This window comes from Penicillium atrosanguineum, assembly GCF_028827265.1.
Source record: "Penicillium atrosanguineum strain IBT 20685 chromosome Unknown utg000001l_segment0_segment0, whole genome shotgun sequence".
In the NCBI taxonomy this organism is placed as follows: Eukaryota; Fungi; Ascomycota; class Eurotiomycetes; order Eurotiales; family Aspergillaceae; genus Penicillium; species Penicillium atrosanguineum.
In genome coordinates, this window is record NW_026623133.1 from 3,569,541 (window position 1) to 3,582,144 (window position 12,604).

Consider the following 12,604-nt stretch of genomic DNA (forward strand, 5'->3'; position numbering starts at 1 on the left):
GGACTTGTGAATGGCGAGGGGGGGGGGAACCATCCAATGCGGAACTGTTATACTTCGGTTGTCGATCTGTTCTCCGTATTCTTATTTTCTTTCAATAGATCCACGATCATTGCCAATGGAGATTTAAATTCGTAGATACCTTTTAAATTGTATAGGCGCACTTGTATGATTTGAGTCTATGTGTTTGAATCTAAGCAACGAGGTAGAATCATAAGACCTGATCCATGTTGAGAATATATAAAGGGAAAAGAGCACGTGGATCCAGACGTATGTTTAGTGATTCAAATTATCTGTCTCAAATAGCGTCTGCTGTTCGATCACTCGGCAGCGAGTGCCAACTGTTCTTGGCTTCCGCGCCGGTATGAAGTAGCAGTCTGGGTGCTGGCCCAGTGCTCAATAGGCATCGGTGATCTGTCACTGGAAGGCTCAGAGCGAGGTCACCGAGCCTGAGCCCGACTGAGTTCATTCAGTAAGCCCGACTCTGTGCTCACGTAAGGCGGCGTGAAATCCGCTATGCAGAGGCGATATGCTGGTATCTATGTACATGAAAAGAGATGTATGATTTTTGCCGTCATCAACTCGTAACGGGGCGATTTCCGATCCACTCAGCGCTTGCGCTCACGAATCTTCCACTTGATGCCATTCTTGTTCGTGCCTCCGACGGAGTTATCCATCTTCGACCGCTGGTAATCGACCTCCCGCTCAGCCGCCTCGATCTCGGAGAACTGCTTGCGCAGCGCCTTCAGCTTGTTCTCTCGGGCCTCAACGGCCCGCTTTCGGAGCTTGCGAGCCCGACGAATCTCCTGCAGTTTTTGGCGCTCCGCTGCAATTTGCTTGGCGGTCTTTTTAGTGTCGGAAGGCTTTTCGTCTTCATCTTCGTCCACAGAGTCATCATTTTGAATACGCTTCTTCTTCAAAGCCCGTTGTTCGCTTGGGTCGTCGGCGAACACCACCTTGCTTGATTTAGGCTTTGGCGGGGCGCTGAAATCGAAATCGTCAAGATCGGAGTCGAAGCCATCAAACTCATCTTCGTCCTCGTTCTTCTGTTGGGTCTTCACGCCAAGGGATTCATTCATTTCGGTCTGCAATTCTTGCTCGCGCTCCAGGCGCTCGATTTCCCGACGTATGCGCTCACCAGCTGTTCGCAGGTAGCCTTTGTCTTGTGTCTTGAGAAGCTTGATAGCATCGTGGCTCAACCCGCGAGCCGCAGCAGAGTCTCGTCCGATGGTGCCTCTTCCATGACGTCCCTGTGTCCGGTCCTTGTCTCCCATCATACCGAAGTGGAATTCATCGGGGTTACGGTCGCGCGCCTTCTCTTCGAGGCGCTTGAGCTTTGACTTCTTGGCGTTGTAGTCTTTTGCGCGAAGCGAGTAATCCTGTTGCGAAGGTTAGGTTTTTTCTGGTTCTGCGCTGCTTGTCGCGAATTCCAACAGAGACAGAAGGAGTAACCAACCTTGTGCTTCTCGAGAATACCCCATTTCTCACGTCCTCCGAGCTGACCACGCTCCTTGTGGTTGCGCCGCTGGACGGCGTTGCGCATAGAAGACATGCTGTGTGGCTGTGTGACTGTGTGACTGTTGTATTTGCAGTGTAGATAAAAGTAAAATCAAATAATTGAAATCAAAAGGCACAGTATCCCAGACTGCGAAAAAAAAGAGTCGAAAGTTCAAGTAAGAAGAGTGGTATGAGAGTTGGAGGTTGTACGGAAGTTTTTTTTTTCTGCTTCCGCCTTTGGCTCTCCGCCCGTCACTCGGTTCCTCGCGCTCCGCATCAACACATCTCGACTCCCACCTTCCAAGCTTCTCGATATATCGGGCGGAAATCTGCTTCAAAGTGAAGTTTTAGCTCCACTCGGTTCCTGTCGCTCTACCACGGTGATCAATTCGTTCATCACCTACCCATTGAAACCGATCTACCGAACCCACCCCCGACCACCAACGTCCCATTCACTTCCGACCTACACCTGTCTCAACCTCGATCCACTAGATCGAGCTCCTCAGTCACAATGGCTACATCATCTGCATCCCCCGATACCTCATCAACACCGTCGACTCCTCGCAAATACAATCTCCGCAACCCGATGCCGCTATCAGCGGCCCAAGAACAAGAAGTCAAGAAGCTCTACTATAAGCGCGTACGAAGCCACTGCGCTCCTGAAATCAAGGGTACGTTCAATCTCTCTTAAACCTGTGTCACAGCTCCATCCCCTCACGAACATTCATCATCCCACCGACACTCCAAATCAACCACGAAAGACGTTGACTAACCCAACCCCATCCAGCCTTCGCCGAATGCGCCGTCAACCGAACTGTCACCGCTACCTGGGTATGCCGGCAACAACGCCTGGCCATGAACTCATGCATGCTCGCTCACGCAAACAACCCCGAGGAAGAAGACCGGGCACGTGAGGAGTGGTTCGCAACATACGAGGAGCGGAGACGCGTGAAGGAGGAAGATCTGGCTCAGGTTGAGAAGCGCCGCGAGGAGGTCATTCGCATGATGAGGGCAGATGAGGAGCGACAACGTCAGCAGGCTCAGGGGAGGTGATTGACTCCACCTTTGATATCCCCCTCTCTTCTTCTTTTCTTGACCACCGCTTTCACGCGGGTGTATATCTTTTTTTTTTTTTGAATTGACGTCTGGGGTCATATTTGAGTCGGTGGACTCGGCTTGGAGGGTTGAGATGAAAGATTGCTATGCTCGGCATCTTATGGCTCGATGAGCGTCCTACTCTGGGCATCTTTCTTTCCGGCCCGAACCCAGGCCACAATTCCTGTCTGGTCATGACTAGACGCGGAGCTCACATGTCTTCTCTCCTCACGGCGTACAATGGGAAATCAGGCGTTATTCAGGGCATTTATTGCATGGTCATCCCGAATTGGGACGACGGGATGACCCTCGATTATGTACAGTATATAAGAACTTGAAAGCATCTTTGGTTTCAATTAACCAGATCGTCTGTCATCTCCATTTTATTTTCTGGAACTGACTGACACCTTGTGACCCGTCAGTCCGTGTATATCTCGAGCCTTAGAATTCCTCGGCATGAAAAAAAAGCCAAACATCCTCTCTGGATCGCAGAAGCGACCCTTGAAGATGATTGGAAATGGGATAACACCAGGCACCAGTAACACCGTCCAGCCCAAGTATTGAACCACAAAAAGGCAAAGAAAAGACGAGCCAGCTCGGCTCTAAGCATCATTCATCTTCTGGTCCTCGTCTCCCTCGCCCGTTCCCCCCATAGCCGTATCTTCACCGAAGATATCCTCCATCTTGCCATCCTCATCCTCATCCCCTTCATTGTCCTCCTCAGCCCCAGCACCCTCCATGGCCTGCTGCTGAGCCGCATCAGGCAAGTCTTCCTCCTCCTCGCCCTCACTATCCCACTCATCCTTCAAATTCCACCCAGTTCCCGTAAGACAGAATCTCTCAGGCGGCAACCGCATGCCCGCCATCATGACGCTCTGATTCGCAGACCCCGGAGCCGCCCCATTAGGTGCAGCAGCAGCATCGAATCCCCTAGAAACACCAGGAAGAGCAATCCGGTTCCTCTCCGATGCAACATCCATCAAAAACTCCTTTGGCAGCCCAGTCTGGAACTGGTAATGCAGTCGCGACGCAATGCTCAGCCGCAGCGCAGGCAATGAGACACTGTTGACTTCCGCGGATGACGAGCCTTTTCCTCCCGTTGTGCCCTCAACAGCGCTGGCATATCCTTCTGTTGCAAGATGCACTGCGTCTTGGAGGATATTGGAGGTGTAGCGGTAGGCGAAGTCGAGGAGTTGAAGAGGCACGCGGTCTTGGTAGGCTGTTACACCGAGTGAGGCGAGGAGCATATGTACGAGACGGACATCGCGCGGGCGTCGCGATTTGCCGCTGTCTTGGAGGGATGTTCCTGGGATGGGCGGTGGTTGTGAGGTTGATGTGGTAGGGGCTGTGGATGGCATGGCGGGTGTCTGGGATGCGGCCGGTGCGGTGACGCCGTTGGCTGCTGAAGATGACTCTGCGGGTGGAGTGAGAGGTTGGGTGGCTGGCGCAGAGCCTTGAGTTTGGCTTGGAGAGGCCATTATGAATGAGAGGGTCCAGAGGCTGCACAGAGGGGTGCGGTGGGTGAAAGTGAGAGATTGGTCGGTCGGCGACGGTTCAATGCGATCGACTAGAGAATGGGCCGAAGGGCATCTGCCAGCAGTACTGGCGCGGGTTCACTTCTTAGGTTCCCAGTATAGGAAGCGCGACGAGCGTGGACTGTCGCGATTGGGGTGGTAGAGCGTAATGGAGGATCTGGTGAAGCCGAAAAGAGAGCGCAGGAGCTCCGATGACACGCTAACCTATTTTAGTAACTCTCTTCAGACATGAAGCGCACCTTGTTCATGTGCCTCTTGGCTATCCAGAGATTTCTCGCTCCAGTTCTACTCTTAATTGAATATTGCTTGAGCCATCTGCACCCTTTTGGTAGCTAAACACACTATTGAGCCAATTCTTGATTATAAGACTCCAGTGCTCCTACGGTTAGAACGTAAGTATATATTGAGGGCATGAAATAAATACCCATAGTTTTAAAAACCACCACACTTTCAAACCCGATAGAAACATGATAAAATAAGATCCAAAAGAATTTTGAGCAATGGGTAATGTTTAAATCTATTTGAAAGTTGTTCACCATTATTAGAAAGCCTTGGAAGTTCCTATTCCTGTCTATTTTTGCCCACCGCCAACTCCCAATGCTACACAGCAGAACATAGTTGCCGAAGCTGCATTCATCCGCCCTAGTACGGCTTGAACCGATCCTTCTGCTTCTTATCCTTCCGTGAAGTCTTCGCAGATCCGGCCTGACCTTGGGAATCGTCGCCATCAGCGGGTTTCCATGCCCGCACGAATCCGTCCTCACCGCATGTGAAGACCGATTGACTCTGAGAATCACTATATTAGCCAAGGTACAAGGCCAGACAATGATAGTTAGTCAAGACAAACCTGTTCATCCAAGTAGACAGAGCGCACAACCTCCTCGCCATGGGCCCCAGGGAGACGCCAGAGATTATCCGGGTCAAACTGCCACGACGGGCTAGACACAAGCGGAACCAGATCCAAACGCTGATCACTACGCAGAAGGTTAGCAGCAGACTCAAGAGACGGGCTGGGGAAGCCCCTCCCCCACATTCTCAGCTACACATACATCTTGTTACCGGCCGCGATATACGGCCCCTGACTACCGATACAGAGCTGAGCAACGTATTCGCAGCCCAGCGACTCGCGGACATCATCGAAATGCACGGGCTCGGGCTCCTCCGCAGCATCATCCGGGTCTGTGGCTGGGTGGACGGAGAAATGCTCGTCGTGGCTTAACGCAAAGATAGTGCGCTCGGATAGGAAGCCGGCGTGGTGGACTGAGCCGTGGTTGATGACTTGTACGAGTGCCTCGTCTTCGTCTGTTACTGTTGTGTCGTAGATGTTGACTAGCCCATCTGTGCTGCCGGATAGTAAGATGTTGCTGCGGGTCGGGTGATATTGGAGCTGTACGACACGTAGGATGCCGTCTAATTAGCGCTTGTCCAAAGACTGATTGGGGCGAGTGGACTGATTGTTGGTAGGTACACGCTTACCTCTGTGATATCGTCATTGTGACTCTCCACATATTGGAGACGGGGTGCTTGGGGTGATCTGATGTCCCTGTTTGAGTTAGTAACGCGAACTATGAACCCAGATATTCCATAAATCTGGAAAACTGGAAGGCAAATCATGGGCAGAACAATCTTGCAAAAGCTGGTCAAGTGAAGCCTGGAGAGAACTTACCAAAATGCAACAACCGCCTGGGAAGACACCAGTTCCGTACCCGCGACAACGGTATTCGTCTCCGGATTACAAGCCACAGAAAGCACAGGAGCATTTCTCGCTATACATGCGACAAATTAGCCCACATGGACTCCCAAAAGAAACATCTCGCCCCCAATCAGGCCCTTCCATGCACCCATGACGTAGAAATACTCCGACACCCAAAGACCTGCCCGATTGCCCACCCTCCAGCAGATCCGCGGGGGTGTACAGATACAGTTCTAAACCCAGCAGGGGGGGGGGGGCAGAAACCCGAAGACACAATAGAAAGCAAGACCGACTCACCCGTTTCCATCTCGACCACCGCGTTCCCGGCCCGAACATCCCACACCTTCACCTTACCCTCCCGGCCTCCGGTGACCAGCAGCTGGGAATCACCAGCGGTGTAGCTGCGCAGCGAAGAGACGCCATCGTGAGTCTTGTTTGAGATCACAGACACGCGGTCAAGATTAGCGGCGTCGAAAACGCGCAGTGAATCATCCGACGAGATAGCAGCAAAGCATCCCGCTGAAGCCGCGATGCTGTAAATGTAATTATCACCCGGTAAGCCCAGTGAGGAGGAGGCGACGGCTTGGAGTGTGTGCATTTTTCAAGGTGGCCTTGCGATATAGACCAGTACCGTACGCCGTACGCCGTATCTTGTACGCTGGATGAGGATGCGGCTGATGTGTCGCCTATGGCCGAGAGGCGCAGTTGATCAGCCCTTGAGTGGAACCCTAATGTTTGTTTCGAGGCAAGATGTGAGGTCCGATGTACGGTGTTGATCGACGTAACATACAGCTAATTGGAGATTTCGGCGTGGTTCTCTATACGGAGGTCGGGAGCTAAGAGAAAAAAAATCCTGGTACGTGGGGCTTCCCGTCACCGCATTGTATACATTGCGGTTGGTACAGGTACACCGACTACGATTGAGCTCTATCTGTCCCAGGACACCTGGGCTTCTTTACCTGTACCTGTGTGTATTAGTCTTGAGGCATTTCAGCTTTGATCGGCTGTTACGGGGGTTGCCATTCAGTATATTATGCACTGGAGGTCTCTGTTTGGGAATACCTCCGGGGTATAATTTTGACAGCCGCGTGGTTTCATATGAGAATACGCCTGCTCTCCAAACAAATCTATTCCTAGACAAAACCCGAATGGAATAAATTATGCAGACATCTAGAAATGACCAGTAGCGATCCAAGGCATTGGATCTGATCGACACCGTGATAGGTCATCAGGCAAACACTTACGCAATAAGCGAAGTGGGGTCCGTGATTTGCAAATCTCCGTCTGCAAGGAGAGTACAGAGTAAGCGAAAAGCAACCCAGTCTCCCGGGGATATCCTGAGCGGGAGACGACCCACAAGCCTGGCGCGGAGACCGCACATCAGGAATCGTGGACGATTCTGGTTTGGGGCATTGTTGGTGGATTCGATGTGTTGGACGGGGCTTCCCAGCCACAGGATTCCTTTCCTTTCGGCTGGGACCATTACGAATTTTTTGCAGGCGACAATCCCCTGGGGCGTGCTGAGACGCTAAGCTTGCGCTAAAGAGGAGCATTGGCCGGTGTCAGGTAGAGAAGTGATAGATGAGATGATGGTCCGTCATTAACGTGATGGGGGGCTTGGGAGGACCGAGTCAGGAGGGTCCCGAGGCAGTGGATGAAATGACAAAACACTGAATTAGGACACTGGGGGCCAATCCATAGCGTTGCATCGGCCGACCCGGTAGTCTGGGGAGGGGGTAGAGGTACAGGGAGGATCAGCTCGGGTGCTCGGGTGCGCGCCGATAGACTTTTGGGCATGTAGACATGACGAATTTCGGGTCATGTCATGTTGATGGCTCGAGAATATATAGAGGGTGAACCATGACTGCTGTATGGCTTGGACCCAGGCCCAGACGGGATGCGCGGACCGTCAGTGGGGGACTTGATCGCCCGAGGACAAGAGGGGAAGGAGTCTCGAGTGACCCGGATTCAAAGAGGATCCTGGACCCAGTTAGACCTGCAACACGGATGCACGGTCGAACCCGAGGGTCTGGAGAGGCTTGGGTGATTTGGGTTCTTTGGGTTCTTTGAGTGATCTGGGTTCTGTGGGTGATTTCATTTCCTTTTTATTATTACCCGGGCGTTTGTAGTTAGTCTAGGTATTTGCTATTTGAGGGATGATACCCACCGTGGATGTGAATGCATGGTATAGAAAGTTGCCCCCCTGTACTTCTGTACTTCTGTCGGTTATTTTCCTAGTTCCCAGTACCCAGTATTTCTGATTTTCCCTTGATCTCTCTGCACTTTGATCTTTCGCTTCACCGTCCCCACCAAACCAGCCCAGCCCAGCGGCTACACAACCTTAAAGCCCACTCTTCCTTGGTTCTGGGCTTCCCCCCATCCTCGCGTATAGCTCAACGGACCGTCGCTCGGTTCGGAGTATTTATTTCGGTCACCCTTGCGTGCTGCTGCATTTCAGCTGGCTTCTAGCTTCTTGTTTCTTGTTTCCTCTCGGCTGCTTCTTTCGATGCTGTCATTCACGTGCGATCATTGATCGAACGTCCTCCCTCGTCGCTCTCCACGACTTACGAGTCGCGAGCTCAACCTAAACATCATTATAGCGCGCTCGATTCAATACCCGCGAATGCCTTCGGACGAACATGAACATGGGTTTCGCCGACGGCTGCCGCCGATGGTGTCCCCACCACCTCCAAAGAGGTACAAGTCGGAGTCGACGGGCGCCAGCGATGCCGTACACTCGAGGTACTACAGTCATGCTCAGTCCGTGCCAATGAGCGAGCGGGCTCGCTCAAGGCAGACATCTACCGCCATGGATATCTATGCCATCACAGACCGAGATCCCGCTGAGAGGGACCATAGGGGTCCCATGGGTCGCTTCACCAGTAACGGCTCGGTCGCGTCTCATTCTTCGCAGCTCTCTCATGCCTCCCGTTCATCACCTCCCGTAATCATCTCCAATCGCAAGTAAGTTTCTCCAGCTTGGGACATGGTTGCATGCCCAAATGACTTCGGTGAGAGCCCAATGACTGACCTCACGCAATCGCAGGATACCCGAAAGGTACCCAGCATATTCAGAAAACGGTCGGATGTACCATGGCTATCGCAAGGGCATCTACATGCTTCCATGCGACGACGAAGAGCAAGACCGCCTCGACATCTTCCACAAGCTCCTCACGACCGCCCGCGCCCAAGACGGCTTAATCTACGCACCACATCCAAGCAACTCGCGCATTATGGACCTTGGCTGTGGCACCGGAATCTGGAGCATTGAAGTCGCCAACAAGTACCCCGATTCCTTCGTGGTCGGCATCGACCTCGCGCCTATCCAACCGCAAAATCGCCCGAAGAATTGCGACTTCTACGCTCCCTTCGATTTCGAAAGTCCCTGGGCCATGGGCGAGGACTCCTGGGATCTGATCCATATGCAGATGGGCAGCGGTAGCGTCATGAGCTGGCCGAGTCTCTATAAGCGGGTCTTCGCTCATCTCCGCCCGGGCGCCTGGTTCGAGCAGGTGGAAATCGACTTCGAACCGCGCTGTGATGATAGGTCCTTGGGTGGTCTCGCCCTTCGGCACTGGTATTCTGCGTTGAAGCGCGCGACGGAGGATAGGCAGCGACCTTTGGCGCATAGCTCACGTGATACAATTCGCAATTTACAGGAAGCTGGCTTCACGGAGATTGATCACCAGATGGTGGGTCTGCCTATGAACCCCTGGCATGATGACGAGCATGAGAAGAAGGTTGCTCGTTGGTACAACCTTGCCATCTCGGAGAGTGTCGAATCCCTTAGCCTGGCTCCTTTCAGCCGCGTCTACGATTGGCCTCTTGACAAGATCCAGCGCCTTGCACAGGATGTCAAGGCGGAGGCTTTCAATAAGGATCTTCATTGTTACAATATCCTGCATATCTATCAGGCGCGCAAGCCGCTTGCCGACTAGTCTGTGTCTGTCCACAAGACATGGATCACTTGATTATACCTTTCGTCACGGCTCTTCACTATGATCTGGCGAGAGAGTTCAACGATGCAAGTCATCAATACAAAAGAATTCACATACAGAGTCCTCTCGAACGCCCCCCCGAACTCTCATGATTCTTACGCGGCCTCCAAAAGATGACTATACGACTACGCTGTTGCACCATGCAACCAAAAAAAAAACTTCTTTTCGAATAGAACCCAGCCTTGATCCGACATCCACAGACCGGCCCAATGGACGATTACATATCATGAATGGACCATGGTCTCACTCGATGTGTCTTGGTTAGGGACTTTCCTTTCCTTTTACTTCTGCGTTCTTTTAGCATTTCATGTGGCGTTTGAGCCGATTTTGTTATATTTCGGCTTGTGATATACCCAGGTTTTGCGCCTTGGCTTCTGTGGTCGATTTGCTCGCCAGGCAACTCATCTATATCTTTTTACCTACCCAAGATACCATGTCCTTGATCTATCTTGATCTCCACATTGTGATCCCGTAGCATGATAAGAAGTGATTGGTATTTTTCAGATGGGCACCCTCCAGGACTCCTTAAGACGATGTGTCGACCAGAATGAAGAATGTCATACCAGACTTTTAGTATTCGACTAGCTCTGTCTCTACTGCAAATGTGTGAAGTGGGTGAGTGCATCACTGTACCAAAGACTAAGCAAAGCCTGAATCCACCCAACGCCAAATACCCTGCCCACAAACGCCCTGTCGATGCAAATGGATTTTCGTGTGGTCCCAAGACCAGACAAAAGGAAAATATAACCATAGAGGCCTTTCACCGCCGTCGGTTTCGCGCTGCACCACGGGATGTACCATTGGCACCAGCCTGGCTGTCTTTATCACCTGTATTCCCTCCACCGGGCGTGCGTCGACGCATGGTACCAGGGCCAACGGCAATGATTTCCTCTTCGCTCTCGCTGTCGGAGATATCCATGAGGACAGGAACACCGAAAACGTTGCCTGTCTCCGCGTCGAGGTCAATCTTGACCGGGTCGAGTGTCACAGCGTCTGGCTCTTCGTCTTCTAGATCAAGACGACGCTGGTGAACCTGTTCGGCTGGGTGGACGTCAAATTCGTCTTCGCGCTCGATGTACTCCACGTTCTCTTCGACCTCGCCGAAGTCAGGTGCTAGGGCGGACCATTTCTGTGGACTGACTGTTGACCATGTGTAGATACAGCCGGACTCTAAACCACAGGCGACGACCATTGGTCGGAGGGGATGCCACTCGACGACACCGAGTTCCTCACGTGGACCCTCGAGGATCTTGACTAGAGATCCGTGGCTGCGTTCCCAGACGTAGATATCTGGGTTCATGAATGTTGTGGCGGTGACGAATTCACCGGTTGATGAGAATGTAACGTGGTTCCAGCTGAGGCGATTGACGACGTCTTGGAATTTGTGTTCGACGTGGAGTTTTATGCTTGATGGTTCGAGGCCGATACCTAGTTGAGATAGGTCGGGCATTATGACAGTGCGGATTACGCGGTCTGAGCTGTTGACTAGGAGGTCTCGGCCGTTGCTGGCGAGACGGAGGAGGATTACCACGCCGTTGCAGAGACGCATGGAGTGGATTGTCTTGCACGTTTCTGTTTCGATGATGTTGATCCATCCTTTTGATGTTCCTCCGATGATGTGGTTTCCAAATGATGTGAAGACCGTGACGCATGTTGAGTGTTTTGCGTCTTGTGCTGCTTGTTTTGCGGCGGCGGCTGGGTCGACTTCTTCGCCATTTGTGGATTGAGGACGCAGGGGTGCAGAGGGGAGAATGCGCTTTTTAGGTTTGTCACCGGAAACATCGACCAGGACGGGTTGGTCTTCGAAGAGGGATGCCACAAAGAGGAGACTGGAACGGGAGGAGTTAGGTTCTGTGGAGTCGCACAGCATGGAAGAGGGAGACCGTACTGGTTGAATGGGTGAAGCTCGGCGATGTAGACAGGCGCCTCGAATCTGACCGTCCGTATACGCGAGCCGTCTTGTAGGTCCCACAATATGCACTTCCAATCCTGGGATGAGGTGAGGAGATACCGTCCATCTCTAGACCAGCTATTGAGGGGGTTAGCACCGCCTTTCGTGAAGACGCCATAGATAATACCTAATTGATTGGATCTGGCGTGTATGACCCTGCAGCTTGCGCGCCACACCGTTCGTTTCAATGTCAAAAATCACCACAGTACCATCCACCTGCAGAACAATGTTAGCCCTTAATTTTTTATTCAACCGTAGTTGCCGAACACGAACCCGTCCGGATGCTAGATATTCGCCCGTGTGATTGAACCGTAGACATGTCGCATGGCCGGATTCTGATCTTTGTTAGCAGCTGAATGCTGTAGAATATATGAAATACGTACTGAGCGTCTCCGTCAACGTGTCCGGGTAGTCCTGGGCCAGGACGAACGGGTCAATGAGGGACAGATTCATTGCGGCGACACACAGGGTTGCCGAAGTCAATGATCAAGTTCCCAGCATGGGAGCACCACCAGGATGTCGGCACCAAGCATCCAGTACAGACTGGAGTCTGTGCAGGTAATATCAGGCTCGACTAAGCCGCCAACCACTTATTGCGATTGACACCTTGTATACAGCATCGCGTGCGCGAATCCCGGACGGAGAGAAATCCAAGGCGGTCAGCAACGGCACTAAAGCGGTCCCCGCTGATGCCTGAATTCGGCCTGAACACGGAGGCGACCAACGCAATTGTCAGTTCTGCCAAGAGATACCGCCTCCCCTAAAGATGCCCTTTAGACAGGTCTGGCGCGCTAAGTGCAGGCAGGGAAAACTCGAGCCCCATCAACGGGTGAGGCAA

The 12,604-nt window shown here is 52.3% G+C and overlaps 6 protein-coding genes across 6 annotated transcripts; 2 read left to right on the forward strand and 4 right to left on the reverse strand.

The window, feature by feature from the left end:
- Nucleotides 1-605: 605 nt before the first annotated feature.
- Nucleotides 606-1,549, reverse strand: N7443_001390 (rRNA-processing protein UTP11; the record flags this gene model as incomplete). Its single annotated transcript, XM_056881446.1, has 2 exons — nt 606-1,376; nt 1,454-1,549. The coding sequence occupies 2 exons, from the start codon at nt 1,547-1,549 to the stop codon at nt 606-608; spliced, it is 867 nt and encodes a 288-aa protein (XP_056746684.1).
- A 456-nt stretch (nt 1,550-2,005) lies between these two features.
- Nucleotides 2,006-2,547, forward strand: N7443_001391 (uncharacterized protein; the record flags this gene model as incomplete). Its single annotated transcript, XM_056881447.1, has 2 exons — nt 2,006-2,165; nt 2,282-2,547. The coding sequence occupies 2 exons, from the start codon at nt 2,006-2,008 to the stop codon at nt 2,545-2,547; spliced, it is 426 nt and encodes a 141-aa protein (XP_056746685.1).
- Nucleotides 2,548-3,191: 644 nt separating this feature from the next.
- N7443_001392 (putative transcription initiation factor TFIID, 31kD subunit) lies at nt 3,192-4,067 on the reverse strand (the record flags this gene model as incomplete). The annotated part of the gene is made up of 1 exon (XM_056881448.1): nt 3,192-4,067. One exon carries the CDS (start codon nt 4,065-4,067, stop codon nt 3,192-3,194), a length of 876 nt encoding a protein of 291 aa, XP_056746686.1.
- Nucleotides 4,068-4,766: 699 nt separating this feature from the next.
- On the reverse strand, nt 4,767-6,415 carry N7443_001393 (WD40 repeat domain-containing protein; the record flags this gene model as incomplete). The annotated part of the gene is made up of 6 exons (XM_056881449.1): nt 4,767-4,910; nt 4,972-5,098; nt 5,174-5,511; nt 5,601-5,667; nt 5,791-5,890; nt 6,115-6,415. The coding sequence occupies 6 exons, from the start codon at nt 6,413-6,415 to the stop codon at nt 4,767-4,769; spliced, it is 1,077 nt and encodes a 358-aa protein (XP_056746687.1).
- A 2,025-nt stretch (nt 6,416-8,440) lies between these two features.
- Nucleotides 8,441-9,755, forward strand: N7443_001394 (class I SAM-dependent methyltransferase; the record flags this gene model as incomplete). Its single annotated transcript, XM_056881450.1, has 2 exons — nt 8,441-8,781; nt 8,864-9,755. 2 exons carry the CDS (start codon nt 8,441-8,443, stop codon nt 9,753-9,755), a joined length of 1,233 nt encoding a protein of 410 aa, XP_056746688.1.
- Nucleotides 9,756-10,575: 820 nt separating this feature from the next.
- On the reverse strand, nt 10,576-12,219 carry N7443_001395 (Set1-mediated histone H3-K4 methylation subunit Swd1; the record flags this gene model as incomplete). Its single annotated transcript, XM_056881451.1, has 5 exons — nt 10,576-11,644; nt 11,704-11,844; nt 11,894-11,982; nt 12,040-12,101; nt 12,150-12,219. The coding sequence occupies 5 exons, from the start codon at nt 12,217-12,219 to the stop codon at nt 10,576-10,578; spliced, it is 1,431 nt and encodes a 476-aa protein (XP_056746689.1).
- Nucleotides 12,220-12,604: the final 385 nt, after the last annotated feature.